The sequence below is a fragment of the Schistocerca serialis genome, chromosome 11 (assembly GCF_023864345.2).
Source record: "Schistocerca serialis cubense isolate TAMUIC-IGC-003099 chromosome 11, iqSchSeri2.2, whole genome shotgun sequence".
NCBI classification, from domain to species: domain Eukaryota; kingdom Metazoa; phylum Arthropoda; class Insecta; order Orthoptera; family Acrididae; genus Schistocerca; species Schistocerca serialis.
The window spans coordinates 173,218,582-173,238,406 of NC_064648.1; the positions used below are offsets into that span (position 1 = coordinate 173,218,582).

General features: G+C 39.9%; 1 protein-coding gene across 2 annotated transcripts in view; it reads right to left on the minus strand.

Moving 5' to 3' along the window:
• LOC126427212 (uncharacterized) overlaps positions 1-19,825 on the minus strand; it is a 94,943-nt gene that overhangs the window by 22,116 nt on the left and 53,002 nt on the right. For both annotated transcript variants that reach the window (XM_050089447.1, XM_050089446.1), the window contains one exon: positions 995-1,063. In XM_050089447.1, coding sequence (XP_049945404.1) covers positions 995-1,063 — 69 coding nt within the window. The remainder of the gene's footprint in view (positions 1-994; positions 1,064-19,825) is intronic.

Sequence of the window (19,825 nt, forward strand, 5' to 3'; positions counted from 1 at the left end):
ATAAATTTAAGGCATAATTTGTCAAATGTAAGGGAGAGATCGATAGTACACGTCTTGAGGTACCAGAAGTTGTAAATTAGATAATGCAGGGGGGTGGGGGGGGGGGGGGGGGGGGACGCGAGAGTGTTTGGGATATAGGTGCCTAAAAGCTATATGGGGAAAGCGAAGTTAGGCTACAACAAGCAGACATAGGGTGCAGTCATTATGTAGATATGAAAGACTTACCCAAGAATAACAATAACAAAACCACTTTCTTTGTCCATGGATGTGTTTCATTTGAAGGGGGAGTACGACAATGTGCTGAATGGCGGAAAGGAAAGAGTTAAATTTTTCATAAATATTGTCTTCTGTAATCCAATGCTATGCTCTTAAGCCAATACAAAACACACTGATCAAGTCACGTTTTACATTGGGTGTTATAAATTAGCCCTTTTGTAATGTGAACCTCACTGCTCACCGTTTTTACTGTCAACATTTGAACATTTGGGTCAGACAAACAAGTTACATTCGCAACGTTCGGTTTAAAGATCAGAACATTTCCCATATGGATGAGAACTGTATTGGAAAATAATAAATAAAACCACTTGTCAGTAATACTTCTCAATATAATACCTACAGTCATTATAAAGGGTGTTTCAAAAAGAATGACCAATTTTAAAAACCTATATTTATTGGTAAAAATGTACTAAAAAAAATAGCATAAATTTGCAAAATCTGGTCATTCTTTCTGAGGCAACCTGTACAGTGGCTGTCGCCAAATTTCACAACTCACTAAAGTTTATGAGTTTCACAAAAAGGGACAGCACTATTAAGGAGTCACTGCATGCGAAATGCGAACCCTGGGACTGAACCCTACTCGGGCACAAAGTTTCTACCTGCCATTATGCTTCAATTAAAACTCACCTTCAAGCACCCAACTACCAAACAAGTAATGCCATGCAATGCAATGCAATTACCTATAGTAACATAAAATGCAAAGTGAAGATACACTCACCTCGTCCTCGAAGCTTAGGGGATCCCGGGCACTACCGGGGCCGTCGGGCAACTCGCACTCCTGCAGAAACTGAAAAGGAGAAAACAGAGTTAGTCTCGTGTGCGCACATGTGAAGAGGATAAACTGTACAGACAGAAGAAAACTGAATTTTCATCAAACCATAGTTACTGATAGAAGCACGCTGCTTACTTGTTTCGAATCTATATATTAAGACGTACCACATTAAATACAAAATAATGAATAGGGCCCATTTGCAGTTTTCTAAAACCTTACATAGTGAGCATTTTCCCAATCTAACAGCGTAAAGCAGCTAGTGCAGATATATCAACTGCAAAAATGGACAACAACCCTCTATCAGCTGAAGTAACAACGCGGAACTGGTGTCTTCCTTTAAGTGCAAATACTTTGCTGTTCTTTGACTGAAATGTCAACAGTTTCACCCACATTACAATTGTGATGAGCAGGATAAATTTTTTTTCTTGCAATGTGTAAAGGTTATCAAATGAACTTTTCTATTTTTACCTTTTAAAATCTTGTTTTGTTCCACTCTGTCAACTGAATGTTAATCTCCATAGATCATTCACTCACACCCATTCCAAAAACATTATCAAAGATTGTTGTTGTTATTCCTTCTTGAACACATTCCACAAGCCCTCCACACACTATTTTTCCTAGAACTCTTCTTTTTGGCGTATTAAGTGCAACACAACTTTTCTTTGCTGCTGAAGGAGGTATCTTAATCTGTACTGGCTCAATTGCATTTTCCACTGCAGAAGGATTCCATATTTGTTGTTGTCATTTCCAGTCACATTTTCTAGGTATCTTTATATCCTAGAAACTGAAACAGTAACAAGTGGCTGGAAAGACCATTTTCAACTGGACTTTTGTACTAAGCCAAATACGACAAAACGGAGAAGATTTTGAGACACATTAATTATTTAACATTTATTCATCACTGGTTCCTTCACCAGGCAGCTACAATTCTGGAATTTGTTTCATCCATCCTTTCCACAGATGAGGTCACCTTTACACGGAGTGGTATCTTCGTCTTTCATAACGGTCATCTGTGGGACAGTATCCAGAACTGCTACGCTATGGTGACAGCGAATCATCAGCATCGGTGCAGCGAGAATGTGTGGGCCAGGATAATTGGTGACTGTAGTTTGGGACCAGTCCTCCTTCCGCTTCGCCTTGCGGGTGACTTTGCCTCCCGTGATAAAGTGCTGCTGATGATCAGAAGAGTTATGTGGGTGTTACGTCACGGTGCTCCAGCCGACTTCGGCGTTAACGTCCAACTCGTCTCGATCGTGTCTTCCCCGGTCGACAGATCAGGGGTCCAATGTCACGGCCTGCTTGTTCACCAGGTCTCAACCTGTGCGATTTCTGGTTACGGGGGCATCTCGTAAGTATCGTGTATGCAGAGTCAGATGTGGAGACACTAGAGAAGTGTATTCGTGCTGCCTCTGACACTGTTCGGATGCAGCCTGACCGATGTGAATGTTAGGGGCAGAACACGGTATGGCGTGCACAAGCACGCACTGAGGCACGTGCAGATCAATTTCAACACGTACTGTAACTGTGGCTGCACGGTACAGTGCGTATTACACCGCAGTCTCTGTAATAATGTATGATTCGACAAATGGTCTCTAGCATGGAATCCGTGCATTTCCAGACATAAGTTCATTAGACATTTTTTGTTCTGTATCCTCTCATTGATCAATCCGTAGAGTTTGTGCACAATGGAAGAAAAATCACCCTGCATATTCATTCAAAATACATACATCCATTTTACAACGCCTTGTAATACTAACAACAACAAGAATAACTGGCTCCTGCCCAAAACACCTTCATCATTTTCATTTCCCGTGTAACGATGTTCTCGGCCAACAAACCGACGTACATGTATATTTGCCTTGAAACTGGAGGCAACAGAAGTTGTTGAAATGAAGAAACTAGAAAAGAACTCCATTTTTACAAAATCAGTTTTCACAGCACAACCTCCTCAGTCTTGAGCTTAGATTTTGTGAACAAAAAGTTTATATTGTTGTTCACACATTGTTCTTGGGCAAAATAAGATTGAAATTAAAATATTGGCACGAGCCGTAAAAATTTAAGAACTATTCAAAATGAATACTATATTTTAGAAAATTATTAAAATACATGCAATGTTTGGAAAATTCAAAATTAAACACCTACAAGTTATGAAAACAATCTCACTGGAATGTGAAAATACAAGAAGCTGTCAAATGAAGTCCAAGCAATACTTCGAAAACAATACATTGTTTATTTCATCACAACATTTATTCGACAGTGTAGGGTCTATTAGCAAATTACAGCAGGGTCTAAACACATTCTAATCTAACATCACTAAAAACAAACAGAAATTACCTTTGATTGTTGAAGACGTCCTGACACTGGGGAACACCCTAAAAAGCACATGGTGCAACAACCTACTGGGAACATGCAGAGACGGAAAACAAGTGATGCAGTGAAAGCGAACAGTGTAAAGTATATGTTACAATTAGCCACAGCGAGTTTGGTTTATCCCATGAGCTAGGGAAGAAAAAAAAAAGTCGATGTAGCATGTAAGCTACATAGGGACGGAAGACGCTATGAAATCTTGACTCATGAAACCGAGAGAAATTCTCACTGGGGTCTGGAAGATATAGCTACGACCTGCTGTTTTTGCACTCTTTGTACAGGAAAAGTTATATTTACATAACAAATAAAATGAGCATACAATTTAATGGGATTTTCAACTTTAAAAAACTGGATATCTTCTTCTTTCTGCTGTTGTCCTTGCATTTTTACTGATGTTTTACAGATACTGAGAAAGCAAGGTCAAGTTCACATTAAGCAGAGAAGCTATATGAATTAGCAGATTAACAGAATCTTCCGTCGGTTCTTGGTAGAACAACATTATAATAATAAATGAAAAGCACCAGTTTGCTTTTGTTCTACAATATTATTTTTATTGCAAACCAGTTTTTGACTTACAAAGCCATCTTCAGGCATGTCTGAAGATGGCCTTGTAAGCCGAAAACCGGTTTGCAATAAAAATGATATTGTAGAACAAAAGCAAACTGGTGCTTTTCATTTATTACTATATGAATTAGGCTTTAGTCAGGTGAATATAACAGCTGCATCAATATAACCAAGAGATCAAAACTGTACACGGACCACTTGCTGATGCATAGGTTGTTTATGGCACACAGTTTCTGTGGAAACTGGAAGTAACATGTGTACTATAACAATGATCTACACCTACATCGATACTCTACAAGCCACCGTACTGTGTGTGGCTGAGGTACCCTGTACCACTAATAGTCATTTCCTTTCCTATTCCACTCACGAACAGAGCGAGGGAAAAGAAAAACAGCTGTCTATATCCCTCCACATGAGCCCTAATTTCTCATGTTTTATCTTTGTGGTCCTTACAAGCAATGTATGTTGGCAGCAGTAGAATTGTTTGGCAGTCAACTTCAAACACCAGTTCTCCAAATTCTCTCAGTAGTGTTTCTCAAAAAGAATGTCGCCTTTCCTCCACGGATTTCCATTAAGTTTATGAAGTACCCTTCGTAACACGTGTGGTGCGAACCTACCAGTAACAAATCTAGCAACCCACCTCTGAATTTCTTCCGATCTGGTACAGATACCGAACACTTTAGCAGTACTCAAGAATAGGTTTCACCAGCTGTCTCCTTTACATGTGAACCACTCTTTCCTAAAATTCTCCCAATAAACTGAAGTCTTTGCTTTTGCACGCGCTCATTCCATTTCGTATCGCTTTGCAACATTACACCAAGATATTTTAATGACGTGACTGTGTCAAGTGGGACACTACTAATACTGTACCCAAACATTACAGGTCTGCTCTTCCTACTCATTCGCATTAACTTGCATTTTCCCACATTTAGGGCTAGCTGCCATTCATCACACCAACTGGAAATTTTGTCTAAGTCTTCTCGTATCTTCCTCCAGTCACTCAACTTCGACACCTTACTGTTTACGACGACATCGTCACCTAACGAATTGCAGATTGCTGCCCACTCTGTCCGCCAAATCATTTTCGTGTTTACATAACAGCAGCAGTCCTATCACACTTCCCTGGGGCACTCCTGACAATATCCTCGTCTCTGACGAACACCTGCTGCAGAGGACAACATACTGGGTTCTATTACTGAAGAAGTCTTCGAGCCACTCGCATATCTGCTGACTTATTCCAAACGCTTGTAGCTTTGTTAACTGCCCGCAATGAAACAGGTGTCAAAGTCCCTCCAGAAATCTAGAAATATGGAATCTTACTTTTGCCCCTTCATCACAATACTACAATGACTCAGGGTTCGCTGGTCGATACACTCCTCAGAGACAGAAAGTAGGAATTGTTATGGTCAGTATTTTATCATATTTGAAGGACGAGGTAAAAAAATTCCAATCCAACTACACAAACTGAACTGATGGAAAGAAGTGTATCTCGGTATCAGCTGAAAAACCACAACAACTCTCAAGGAACCACTTTTTGGATGACTGTTTTACATTAAGTGACACAAAATGTACCATTTAACTGCTATTGACAAAATAGTGGAGAACTCAAACGCTGCCCTAAACTCGCAGTTCGCCCTCTGACAGTCTCCGAATAGATCTGCAGTGTGTTTGTTGAGGCTGCCAATTATTCTCCCACACTGCATCAGACAATTTCTTTTGTGATACCTGGTAAAAGAAACTGCAGATTTCTTCAAGCTTGTTACCATTTTTTTTCACATGCCCAATTGTTGCAGAAGGGATGGGGGTGGCACCTGGAGATCATTTAGCACGAAGGAGTGAGTGAGTCGAGCCTTTTCTCACGTGGCATACTGAAAGCTTGGGGTCGAGGTAAGGAGGTAGATGCAGTGTTGCGTGATTTCTGAGAAGCATTTGACTCAGTACGGCACCTACGCTTATTGTCGAGAGTACGATCATTTGAGGGTATCGAGTGAAATTTGTGACTGGATTGAGAACTTTTTGGTAGGGAGGACACGCACGGCACGTTATCTCAGATGGCGAGTCATCTTCAGATGCAGAAGTAACTTTAGGTGTGCCCCAGCAAAGTGTATTGGGACCTTTTGCTGTTCGTGTTGCATATTAACGTACTGCTGGCCGGTGACAGCACTTTTAGTATCTTTTGCATTCTGTTGGTGTTTTGTTTACATAACAATAAGTTACACAGTCAACAAGTTCTTTGTGTTTATACGTACTTGTGCCCGTTCATCATGGCAGACGAAAGAGACAATAGGATTATTTACGATGAAAGGGCGGACGTCTTGTCTGACATTCTGGATGACTTGGCCCATTGGGAAGAAGACACAGGATATCGAAAAAATGAAAGAGAAGCAGAATCGGCAGAAGATAATGAATTCGGCTGAATCAGTCGAAGAAGACAGTGCATGGTGGTCAGACTTTGATTTACCAAAGATCAATAATAAATTTGAAGGATTTCCGGGTCCAAACATATTTCCCAAAGATACACAGAGCATTGAGGATATCTTGGAATTATATATCATGAACGATCTATTTGAATATATTAGCAAAAGAGTACTGAAGTCAAAATTGCAATAGAAAGAAACTGGATTTTAAAAAATGTCAAATTTGTCGACGTTACGGGACCCAAACTTAGAAAATGGTTTGGGCTTGCTATCATTATGGGAATTTATGATTATTGGTCAACGAATCCATTGATAGACAGACAGATATTTCGCAAAACGATGCCCTGCAACCGATTCAGACAAATATTACTATTGTTACATTTTTCCAACAGCAACAAGAAGCTGGATAATTCCGACCAGTTTTTCAAAGTGCAATTTGTAATTGAATATTTTTCTAAAAAGTTTAAAGAAATGTTCAGTCTAAGTTAAAACATCTCAGCTGATGAAGGAATCATACCGTGGTGTGGACGGTTAAATTTTAAAGTTTACCATCCGTCGAAAATTACTAAATACAGCATACTCGTTCAGATGCTGTGTGATTTGAGTATGGGATACATTTCCTCATTCACAATATATTCCGGTGCTGGACAAACTTTAGCAAAAACAGTGATGGAACTATTGACACCTTCTGATGGAAAGTTTCACCACCTCTGCATAGATAATAATTATAACAGGGTAGAACTTGCAGAGAAGATACTTGAAAAGAAAATTCGAGTTTGTGGACCGATACAGCAAAATAGAGGATTTCCGGAAAATTAAAGCACGCAAAAGTCAATGTGTTTGAAGCATGTCATCAACGGAAAGGAGACAAGTGCCTGGTGACAAGCCAAGTAATCCGAATTAGCACTGCCAGCGCCAAGCGAATAAGTTTGTACGAGACGTGCGGATGGCAAAGTGTTAATGACCTTGCAGACAATATTGATAGTAAAAGTAGGCTTTTTGGAGATGATGCCGTCATGTAATGAAGTACTATCTGAGAGAAGCTGCATAAATACTCAGTCAGTTCTTCATAAGATTTCAATGAGGCGCAGAGATTGGCAACTTGCTCTGAATGTTCAGAAATGTAAAATTTTGCACTTCACAAACGAAAAAACACAGTATCCCATGATTACAACAGCAATGACTCGATGTTGGAATCTGCCAACGCACACAAATACCTGAATGTAACACTTTGTAGTGACATGAAAAGGAATAATCACATAGGTTCAGTCGTGGGTGGGTAACATAGGTGACAGACTTTGGTTTATTGGTACTGGAAGAATACTGGGGGAGTGCAAGTAGTCTACAAAAAAGATTGCTTGCCAATCAGTCATGAGACCCATCCTAGAATATGGCACAAGTGTGTGGGTTCCTTACCAGATAGGACTACCAGGGGATACCGAACATATACAGAGAAGAGCAGCACAAATGGTCACAGGCTTGTTTAATGCGTGGGAGCGTGTCACAAAGATACTGACGGAACTGAAGTGGTAGACTCTTTAAGACAGATGTAAAACATCCTGCAAAAGTCAAAATTTGAAACACTGCACGCACAGAGGTATTCGAACAGTCATTCTTCCCACGCACCATACGTGACAGGAATCTTAATAACTGGTGCAATGGGACATATCCTCACAGTTGTTTGCTGAGTACAGATGTAGGTGGAGATTTTTGGAGCCTGAATACAGTTTACTTCACACTAATGCAACACATTGCTGTACACGCTAATTTATATCTTCTAATCCCATTGTCATCCCAACTTAATTTTTTTACAATGTTCTATAGTGTAACATGAAGAATTATATATTTTTTCGTAAGTTTCAAATATGACATGTTTTGAGATATTGAAGACCAAAGATGAAGGTCACTTACCTAAATTGTGTACATTCTTTGCATATGACAAAACTGTGTATCACTGAAAGGCTTGTTTCAAAATCTTTCCACAATTACCTGGTTCACTGTTCTATTATTATTAGAACAGAAGTTGCAGCCATTTTTGACAGCACTGTTTGTCAAATTTTCCACTCATTTTTAGAGCTTTGCAAGGCCATTACTCATCTTATTTGCATTAAAATTCTGTAATTTGGTTGTCATTCTCTTGTCATGTGCAAACAACACACCAAATTTTATGAAAATCGAAGCGAGTCAGGTTAAAAACTGTACTTTTCTCTGTCTATTTGACATGGATTGATTCAGGAACTCAAATTCCAAATTCTCCAATTAGTGGTTTCAATATAAAATGCACTGTGGGCGAGTACAAAAACCTATTGAATGTTCAAGTGGTGTCAGGTATAGAGACTGACAGAAGTATATAGTACGGATGCTGCTACAGCGCTAAATGTGCAAGAGTAGATCAGTATCGGAACAGATTGGTTGGCCGAAAATCAGGCAGAAACAGACCATAGGACCGGCAGAGTAAGATTTTATAAAGAAGGAACACAAACAAAGCTAAAATTTTATGAAGATACTACAGCAGATAAAGAAAAAGGCTTTTCAGACACATACCTAGTAGCTGCATGTGAAGATGAGAAAGAAGATGTAACCCCTTATCGTATTCCACAAGCAAGAAAGGAGGTTACTGAAAAAGAGTTGCAAACGTTAGTGACGGAAGCGATGGAAGTGCACGCAGTCAGTATAAAAGTCAGCTATTTGTAGTAGCAAAAAAGAACAGAACAGAACAGAACAGTGAAGCTACTTTTCAAAGCCCACCAAGCCAGTAAAATTTTTGAACCCAAAAAAGATCACCCAAGAAACATAGATGAGCTGCTACAGAAGTTCAAAAGCGTAAATGCTTTACTAGTCTCAATCTAATCCCGAGGTATAATATCAAGCACTACAGGATCCAGAACCGAGGCAATATACATGTTTTTGTAGTATGAGCGCTGTTATCAACATAGAATGCTGCTGTTTGAACTGAATGTGCCTGCAGCAACTTTTATTAGAATATGATGTGAAGTGTAATTTTTTGCACTTGCTGGAATGAAACGTAATTTTCTGAAGTCCAAATCTGAGTATCTACAAATAAAAGGACGAATTGGTGGACTCTTACCTCACAGAAGTCTATTTTAAGGTACAGCGTGCATCACACAGACAACGACCAGTACCACGTGAGCTGTGAATTTGTCACTAGGGTTACAAAAACTGACACAACCCGGTGTTAAAAGTTACAATATTTGTCTCTACAAAGGAGTTGCACATGAGGGAATCATCAGAAAAATGGTGAAAAAACATAAAAACATAATAATTACAAGAAAATTTAATTATGCAAGTGAGGAGAAAAGTAGGGAATACTACCTTAAACACAACAGAGTTTTGCACCATAGAATGAATGTTAACACGACTGAGTAGGGAATATGCATTCCAGACCCAATACTAGTGTGGTACACACACCTTCGATGCGGACATTTCGGCCCGAAGAAATGTCTAGGAAAACTTCTACACGACTGCCGTTTTTACGACACAGTGAGACTGGGAAGAAACCTGCAAAGGAGCAGTGAAGACTGCTGTAAAATAAAAACTGAACCAGTGCAGCATTGAGGTTTTATGCATGCCATATTACCCAGAGGACCACAGGAAACAGTGGAAGTTGATTTACTAGGACCATTACCAAAATCTAGTGGCAGTGTGACACAAATCTTGTCTCCTTTTATAGGATCGGATCCACTAACAAAAGCCGAGGGCTACAAAAATGGCAAAACATTACTTCACCCACTTGTGTGTACCTAAACACATTATTATGAATATAATAGAGGGAAACATTCCACGTGGGAAAAATATATCTAAAAACAAAGAAGATGTGACTTACCAAACGAAAGCACTGGAAGGTAGATAGACACACAAACAAACACAAACATACACACAAAATTCAAGCTTTCGCAAGCAACGGTTGCTTCCGAGGAAAGAGGGAAGGAGAGGGAAAGACGAAAGGATGTGGGTTTTAAGGGAGAGGGTAAGGAGTCATTCCAATCCCGCGAGCGGAAAGACTTACCTTATGGGGAAAAAAGGACAGGTATACACTCGCATACACACACATATCCATCCACACATACACAGACACAAGCAGACATTTTACATTACTAGCAATAACTACAGTCCGTTCCCAAGAGGAGCTCAGAGAGAGACACTGAAGAAGTATAATGTGGAACTCTCATTTATTTCCCAATAATGTTCTGCATGCACCGTGGGAGAATGGGTCGTAAAGAAAATTGACAGACTGTGTAGGTCGTATTGTTGTAATACACAAAGCAGGTGGGCTCAGAGGATTAGCAGATGTCAACAACAGTGTTCCACATAACAGGTTTGTTTAACAGAACAACAGATAGTCTAATCGGGGATACATTACAGAAAATAATGGACAAATACATCACCAGGTATGAAAAGCTCAAGAAAGTGAAACAAACAATGGTTAAAAAGGCAGAGGCCCAAAAGAGAGAATGTGACAAATTTGTGCACCCTCTAGTGTACACGAAACACAATTTAGTACTAAATCAGAAAACACGAGCAACGAAAGGAGGATGACTACGAGATCAAGAAGTTTCACTACGCATACAAGGGACTATAAAAGACAATGAAATCAAAGCATCCAAATATGTCGGAGCTGGAAGAACATCGAAGTGGAAAGTGATACAATAACGAACATGTCATGTAGTGTAACATGAGATTTCATTAGGAAATGCCACGGTACACTCTTAGGCTTTTTGACAAGTGGAAGATATTCACGCAAGTAGAGAGAGAAAAACACCATTATTTTAAGTTAACGGAACTAGACTGGAGCAAAACACTGCCGCTAGGCCCCTGTTTGTGCAGAGCTGAGAATATAGGCAGGAGCTGCACCTCCTGCGGGAGTGAGTGATGAGTAGAAGTAGTGAAGTCACTCACTTTGGTGGACACGTTATTCCACGCAGCCGCTGACGGAAGGGGTTACGGTGGACCACGGAAGATTAACAAAAAAGCCTGCACTAGCAATGAACGTTATTTAAACTTAATGTAATTGACTTACTCTATCGTATGCAGACCAGAAAGAAGCAGCAGCCTGGTGCTCATTGTAAAGTACATTGTACTAATTGTTAATCTGGCACTATACAGTTGAAATGAAGGAGCTCTATTTACGAATGCTTTACATTGTCACAACATTTCCAATAGTTCAGTCAATTAACAGGTTGTCCCTGCAGCACGAATTCGTGATGAACAAATCCTTCAAAGTCAAAGAAAACTATCAGCATGGCTTTGACATTTTATCTGACTAGCGTTTTTGGTCTCTGAGAACCTTTCCTGACCCTTCGTGAACACTGAACCACGGTCTCAACATTATAACCGTAAATCCACATCTCGTCATCAGTTATTACGAATCTCTTAACTCTTTTGTGGGCAAAATTACTGTGCAATTGTTTTTAATAAATGGAAAGCAGTTAGTAGTTAATAGTTACATATATTAATCATACAAAATGACCGATTTGCTGCATTTGTGAAGTATTCTTCCCACGGCCCTTCTTTGGAGTTAAACAGATAATAGCCAAATTTTTAATATATTCCATACTAACTTGAAAACTTTACTTCTTTGTTCCAACTGCTTTTCACAATTATTTGCCATGAAATTTTCTAAAACCTGGGTCAATACAAAGTGGTATTTGACAGTATGAACGAACACAACGTGTGTTATTTTCCTACTGCTTTGGTACTACAATAACTGCACCTCCTGTAGGTTTCTCCTAAAATAGGTTGGTGTTCTCCCACAGCCGGAAGACAAACAACTTCAGGTACTTTGCCTTTTTTTTTGCCAGAAAAACAGATTTCTGGCTTCGTCAGTTGCCTGGCTAGACGGATTCTGAATGTCAGCTGATCGTGTGTCCACTCTCTCTTTTTCTTATTTTCCATAGCAAAAAGCTATTTACATCCACTAGAAAATAAAATATTCTGTACCACCATTTCACAGAGTGTCTTCCAAGAGCATGTCTTTCTCATAGTTGGTCAAATTTATCTACTCCGCCCATTATTTTACTGTATTCTGCCACAATATCGGGATGTGGAATATCTCTAGTTCCATCCTCGTTTTTTTTCTCTTCACTACTGTTGTTACTCTTGGGTCATGAATACAAGACAGGAAAGTGATTGGACGGTTATCCATCCACTTAACAGCAGAAATGGCTCCTTCCGTATCAAACTGGAACTCCCCAATTTGATGTTCTCCTTCATAATTTTGGGTAAATCTTTTCTAATTGTCTTGACAATTCCACAAGCGAACACACCCTTCATCAAAAGTACTGACTTCAATTTCACAGTGGTGAAGAACCTATCAACAGCAAGAACATTATTTTTATTGGGCATTTCCTTAGTTAGATCTAACACAACCCTTTCACCCAATGTCATGTTACTATTTGTTTTACACTTGCCTGTGTAAACATCAAAGTTCATTATCTATACACTGAGTGAATCTGACGAGCACCACACTTTGTAGCCTCGTTTCACTGGCTTCATTGGCATATATTGCTTCACTGGCGATCTTCCTCTGAAGGGAATCATCGATTCATTTACTGACAAAAATGATGAGGGCTCGTAATTGCTCTTACATCTGCACAAAAGTATTTCTATCAGTAGCCACAGTTTATGCATTTTGTCATATTCTGGATGATTTCTAGGCTTTGTAGTTTCATTGTTATTGCAATGAATATTCTCTATAATCTTTTGCTTGTCATAACATTAGTGATTGCATGTACCTTTAGTATAGGGCCTAAACTCCAAAAATTAGAGCAGGAAGTTGGTGAATGACCATTATAATAAGGCATTATATAAAAGCTTTCATTTCTTAAATTTTTATGTCTACCCAGGTTTCTGATGGGCTTCTGCCACAACGATTTTGTTTTGCATACAGATTTGTTTCGTTTGCAATCAGAATGAGAATATCATCATCAAAGAAGTTAAAAAAATAACTGAGCTTTCGATCACTGGCACTAAACGGAAATTTTGGTTTCCCTTCCCTTCTTGGTTGAAAGTTGTTCTTCACTTTGTCAAAGAAAGAACAGTCTCCATTCCATTCTTCTTCACATTCACTTCCACTTCCACTGTCCAATGCATCGCTATTGACATTTGTAGGAAGCACAAATGATTCAGTGTCAAGTTCAACAAAACCATCTTGCTCCATGACTTGAATCACCTGTGAAAGTGTTGTCTTAAACATTCAGTTCATTGACAGCATCTTCATCTCCTTCAGTTTCTGAATCACTTTCATTGTGCAACTAAAATAATATATTATAAACTTCAACACATTTAGGAGTGTTGAGATCTAATGAATGAGTTATCCGAAAGGAAATGAATGCAAAAGATAAGAGGATGGAAGGGGTAAAATAATACTATAGCAGATTCAATTTAAGCAAGCGCCTGGTTTGGTATTATAATGAGATATTCTTTGATAATATACTGATCTGTGTACTTTTTCTGAAGTGTACCGAGTCAAAATTCTCAAATAAATGTGTCAAAACATAGAAACATTTATTTAAGAGTCTCGAAAAAAATATCTACCAAAAAGGCAGTGTAAAGTATACTTCCCACCAACAAAATCAAACAATGCCAGTGATGTCAACAAGTAATGTAAATAAAACACATTTTACAACAATCAGGAAACACCAAATAATGAGATAACACAACAAAAATTGAAAGTATTTACCACAGACTGAAGCAGTGAGAAGAAAATAAAAAAATGTCACGATAACAGCAGTCAAAAGCCCCTTTACAGACAAACACTCGGCGACACAATGCCTCTAAGAGATCAGGCCGCTTTAACGGCAGGAACTTGCAACTGGAAGTAGTTCCCTGTACTGTTTGCTAGGTGGCAGCACCTTACACAGGTGAGAACAACGTATCCCACGGGACCAGGGGTGGATTACTTTAAGTGGGAAGCACATTGCCCACTGCCCATGAAAGGTTAAGGATCATCTCTTTCCCATTTGCACGATCCAAAAGCTGAAACTTCCTGGCAGATTGAAACTGTGTGCCAGACCAAGACTCGAACTCGGGACCTTTGCCTTTCGCGGGCAAATGCTCTACCAACTGAGCTACCCAAGCACGACTCACGCCCCGTCCTCACAGCTTTACTTCTGCCAGTACCTCGTCTCCTACCTTCGTGCTTGGGGAGCTCAGTTGGTAGAGTACTTGGCCGCGAAAGGCAAAGGTCTCGAGTTCGAGTCTTGGTCCAGCACACAGTTTTAATCTACCAGGAAGTTTCATATCAGCGCACACTCTGCTGCAGAGTGAAAAATGTCATTCTGGATCCAAAAGCTGTTTACAGAAGTCATTCTGGTCTCGACTTTGAGCTGTGGGACGAACTTGTCGGCAACAATATGCGTTCCAAGATGCTGTGTCAGGATTTCGTGACAGGAACCAGTGAAATGTTACATTCCTTTACAATCTCTCAGTCAGTCTCCAATTTGCAAACACAATTTTGTTGACATTCCTGACACAAGCGCTGGTGATAGACGTCGAAGGGCGTCCTGAATGAGGTTCATCTTTAACTTACGTCCGGGCTATTCGTAAACTGTGTGAACCATTCATAACACAGAGTATGGCTTAAGCACTCGTCACCATAGGCTCGCTGCATCATTTGCCGTGTCTCTCTAAAGGTTTTCTCGAGTTTAATGTAAAATTTAATGCAGGTGCATTGCTCCTCTAACTCTGCCATCTCAAAATTCGCAAACTGCGTGGAAACATTCTACTTAATACAGCACTGAACAATAACTAACAAACTCACAACACTGAAACTTCTGGCAGTTACACATTAAAGACAGGTGTGTGCAAGGATGCCAACTACATTTTGCCCCAACTGCGAATGGCGAGAAATAACAATGTTCCAGAATTTTTTTTAACAGACCTTGCATTTCTGCTAAAAATCATGTTTGTACAGAGACAGCATGCAGCAATATGTATACAATGTGGACAACAGTGCAGATAGTTACTGTATATGGAAATACAGTGTTACTTGTGTAATAATCCACATTTGACAGTCACGAACAGTATTACTAAGTATTAACTTTTTACAATTGTGTATGTGCAAAAAGACAGTTCGCAGAGGATGTATATGAATGCTTGGCACTATACAAATATGAACTGTGACGTCTGTTAAAACATGCGAGGCCCAGACTTGTGACAAGTTATAGGCACTCTGGCAGTTTTTAGCTGCCATAATGTAACTGCTAGGAAGAACTGACAGCAAGCCCAGTATGTTGCATTTTTGCTTACGATCTTGTGCCAATGACAGAAGAGAGCTGCATTTAACTCGAGTGGTGAAGTTGCAGAGCTCTGTGTGCTAGGCTAGTGGCGTGCAACTTCACACTGCAACTGAGGGGAATCCCAGATCAGCTGGTGAGTCAGCCACAAGCAGCTTGCATATTTGTTGCATTCTGAGTAATGGGACACTGTACCGATGTGGCGCATGTGGAGATTGAGCTGGTGGTGCGTCATTGCTGTTAAGTATTGGCCGTGCGCGGCCCCATATGCTAAACAGTACAATTTATTGTTGTTGTTGTTGTTGTTGATTTGAGGGAAGAGACCGAAAGCGAGGTCATCTGTGTCATTGGAATAGGGAAGGATGGGGAAGGAAATCGGCCACGCCCTGTCAAAGGAACCATCCCGGCATTTGCCTGAAGCGATTTAGGGAAATCACGGAAAACCTAAATCAGAATGGCCGGACGCAGGACTGAATCGTCGTCCTCCCGAATGAGAGTCCAGTGTGCTAACCACTGCGCCACCTTGCTCGGTTTACTATTACGAGCATAATTTTGCTGCCAAGTTGAACGCACAAAACTGTTGTGTGCCTTTCTATTTCAGCACAATGAATTTTCTGATCTTTGTATTGTTCATTCTTTCACACTTATCATATCACATTTACTAGATGCCACATTAAGGCTGCTTTTGAAGCAACAGGATAATGCCTACGAGTTTTATGCAAAAACACTTTTCTAGGGAACCCTTTGTAACATTCTCATAGGGACCGATGACCATTGCAGTCTGGTCCCTTTAATCCCACAAACCAACCAAACCAACATTCTCATAAAATTTGACTAGTGTTAGATTTTGAGTTATTGGTAAATGTTTTTGATGTCTGACTTTTTCTATCAGTATTGTGCCAAATAATACAAGGAATAATTAATTTAAGTAAACTGACACACAACTGTAAAGTTTTGCTTTTCATTCATATTACATAATTAAACAACTGCAATAAATACTGAAAAGTTTCCTATCACTAGGCACAGATGAATGAATATGAATGTGCTTTGATATCCTAATATTACATGTGCAATAATCTGAATTATGAGGCCATCATTTCAGTTTTATTGCATTTGAACTTTCTGGGCTACTTTTTCAGAATGTTGGAGTGTTTAATCGACTTTATCAAAATTTTGGGGATTTTTCTTTAATTATGGGATTGTTTTGTTTTAAAAAATGCTCATTTTTTTCTTAAAACTTGGAAACAATTGGTAGGTGTTATAAGCATAGATACAGTACATAAAAGATCAAATCTGCCCTTACTAATCATTGAATTACTGCAGCACCTGTAACATAGGGCTGCTCCATATTATCAGAAGTGCAACGTTTTAGTGCCTGCCAACTTTGGTTGACAAGTAAGGGTAAGTCAGGTCAGCCAATGTACTGACCATATCGTCAGAGCATGCAATATACATAATCGAGTGCGTAAGTATTAACTGAAGAGCAGAATTATTTCTGTGCTCGATGAAAGGATATTTGATAGTAAGGGGACCGTACCTCATGCAAAGATCACTGGCTAACTTATCAGAAACTGTGAAAAATGTGTGATCGGAACTGTGACATTAATGTTGATTAGGCAACATAGGGACAGTTTGCTTGAGCCTAAAGAGCAATAAATTTAGTGTTCAATTAAATTGTGTATACTTTGAAGAGAACCTTAATACCATCTGTTTTAATAGGTCACGTGACAGGAAATGGACACTCAGGAATTTTAACAGTCTGTTTGTACCTTGACATAAGCCTGTGTTCCAGTGTAAAGTGTAAGTACAATGCCAACTAATTTCAATAGGAAAGCAACCAAACTTTTAATAACAAAAACTGGGAGGAGGGCTACAATATGGAGTAAACTGAGCACGGAAGGCAAATTACACGTTAATACCTCCTGTCATTTATAGAATGAGATGCTCCACTTCCTCTCTTCATGGGCCGGCAAAAGATGTTTGTGGGTTAAAGTATTTAGTAAGCAGAAACACCACACTTTTTGACAGTTTGTGCAGATCAGAGTTGTACCTATCCCGTGCTATCGGTGACGAGAGCTGTCAACTGGCACTTCTAGCTGCCCGGTGGAGTCATTTGCTCGGTGAGGCACAGAGCGCACCTTACCTCCACAACATCAAAGAAATCGTCACTAAAAAGACAATGTTCTGATTTTACTGTAAAAAAAATTTGTTGAGAGTCTCTTGTGAGATGCACTAATGCTAATGAATAGCCGGAATTTTTCACCTATGTAGTCGAACAATTAGAAGGAACAAGTATTGAAACAAATACTAACAAAGAGATAGATGGGCTGGCCAGTACTTTCCTCAGCTGAGTACAGCCGATAGATACACATAAAACAGAACTGAAAATTTACGTTCCTAGCTTTCGGAACAAATGTTCCTTCATCGGGGAGGAGAGAGGGGAAAGAAAGGGAAGAAGGGAAAGGTGATTCAGTTACTCACAACCCAGGTTATGAAGCAACAGGGAAAGCTAAACAGGGAGTGTAGCAAGGATGGAGGCATGGTTGTCAGAGGGAAGCCTAAGATATTCTACTGTAAGTACTGTGCCAGCTTCAAACCAAAGAGGATGCATACAGAAGTAAAGAGGTATGTAGTATAAAGATAAACACAACTATGTAGGATTAAAAGATGCGTGAATGGCTATAGAGGAGAAGACTGAAGAGTAAATGGGAGTGAGGTTGGTTAACGTAGGTTCAGTCCAGGGGGATGGCGGGATGAAAGGATGTGTTGGAGTGCAAGTTCCCATCTCCGCAGTTCAGAGGGACTGGTGTTGGGTGGGAGAAGCCAAATGGCACGTATGTTGTAGCAGGTTCCTAGGTGCCTAGAATTATGCTGGAGGGCATGCTCCGCTACTGGGTATTGGGCATCTCCAAGGCGGTTCTAGGGACCTAGGAACCTGCTACACCGTACGTGCCATTTGGCTTCTCCCACCCAACACCAGTCCCTCTGAACTGCGGAGATGGGAACTTGCACTCCAACACATCCTTGCATCCCGCCATCCCCCTGGACTGAACCTACGTTAACCGACCTCACTCGCATTTACTCTTCAGTCTTCTCCTCTTTCCCTTTCCTCTTTAGCCATTCACGCATCTTTTCATCCTACACAGTTGTGTTTATCTTTATACTATATACCTCTTTACTTCTGTGTGCATCCTCTTTGGTTTGAAGCTGGCACAGTACTTACAGTAAAATATCTTTGGCTTCCTTCTGACAACCATGCCTCCATCCTTGCTACCCTCCCTGTTTAGCTTTCCCTGTTGCTTCATAACCTGGGTTGTGAGTAACTGAATCCACTTTCCCTTCTTCCCTTTCTTTCCCCTCTCTGCTCCCCGATGAAGGAACATTTGTTCCGAAAGCTAGGAACGTAAATTTTCTGTTCTGTTTTATGTGTATCTATCGGCTGTACTGAGCTGAGGAAAGTACTGGCCAGCCCCTCTATCTCTTTGTTAGTATTTGTTTCACATCTTTATACGAGATTTTCCATTAATCATAAGGAATGAGTATTGTATATTATAGAAAATCCATTGAGTTCAACCTCTTCAGGTGTGTTATTCCAATCGAAGCAAGAAAAAGTATCTTTCAGCATCACCGAAACTGGGTATTAATGTCCACAAGTGAGAAGCTAGTTGACAGTTAAGAGGGCACTGTGCAATACTAATACTGCACAGTGACCGACAGAAAACTTAAGAGAACTGGAAAAATCCAGTCAAATACAAAAGCTGCAGATCGACTACTGGACTGTTTGAACAGCCCGTTCCTATTAACACCACTAGGAAAATAAGCCACGAAACATTCCGAGAGCAGGAAATCGAATACATTCTTTTGAAAGGGTGTATCCTGGAATTTGCCCTTGTCATTTTAGGGAAATTGCAGAAAAATTTCAACGACTGAATATAGAAATTTCAACGAGCGAATACAGAGATTTCAACGAGCGAATACAGAAATTTCAACGAGCGAATACAGAAATTTCAACGAGCGAATACAGAAATTTCAACGAGCGAATACAGAAATTTCAACGAGCGAATACAGAAATTTCAACGAGCGAATACAGAAATTTCAACGAGCGAATACAGAAATTTCAACGAGCGAATACAGAAATTTCAACGAGCGAATACAGAAATTTCAACGAGCGAATA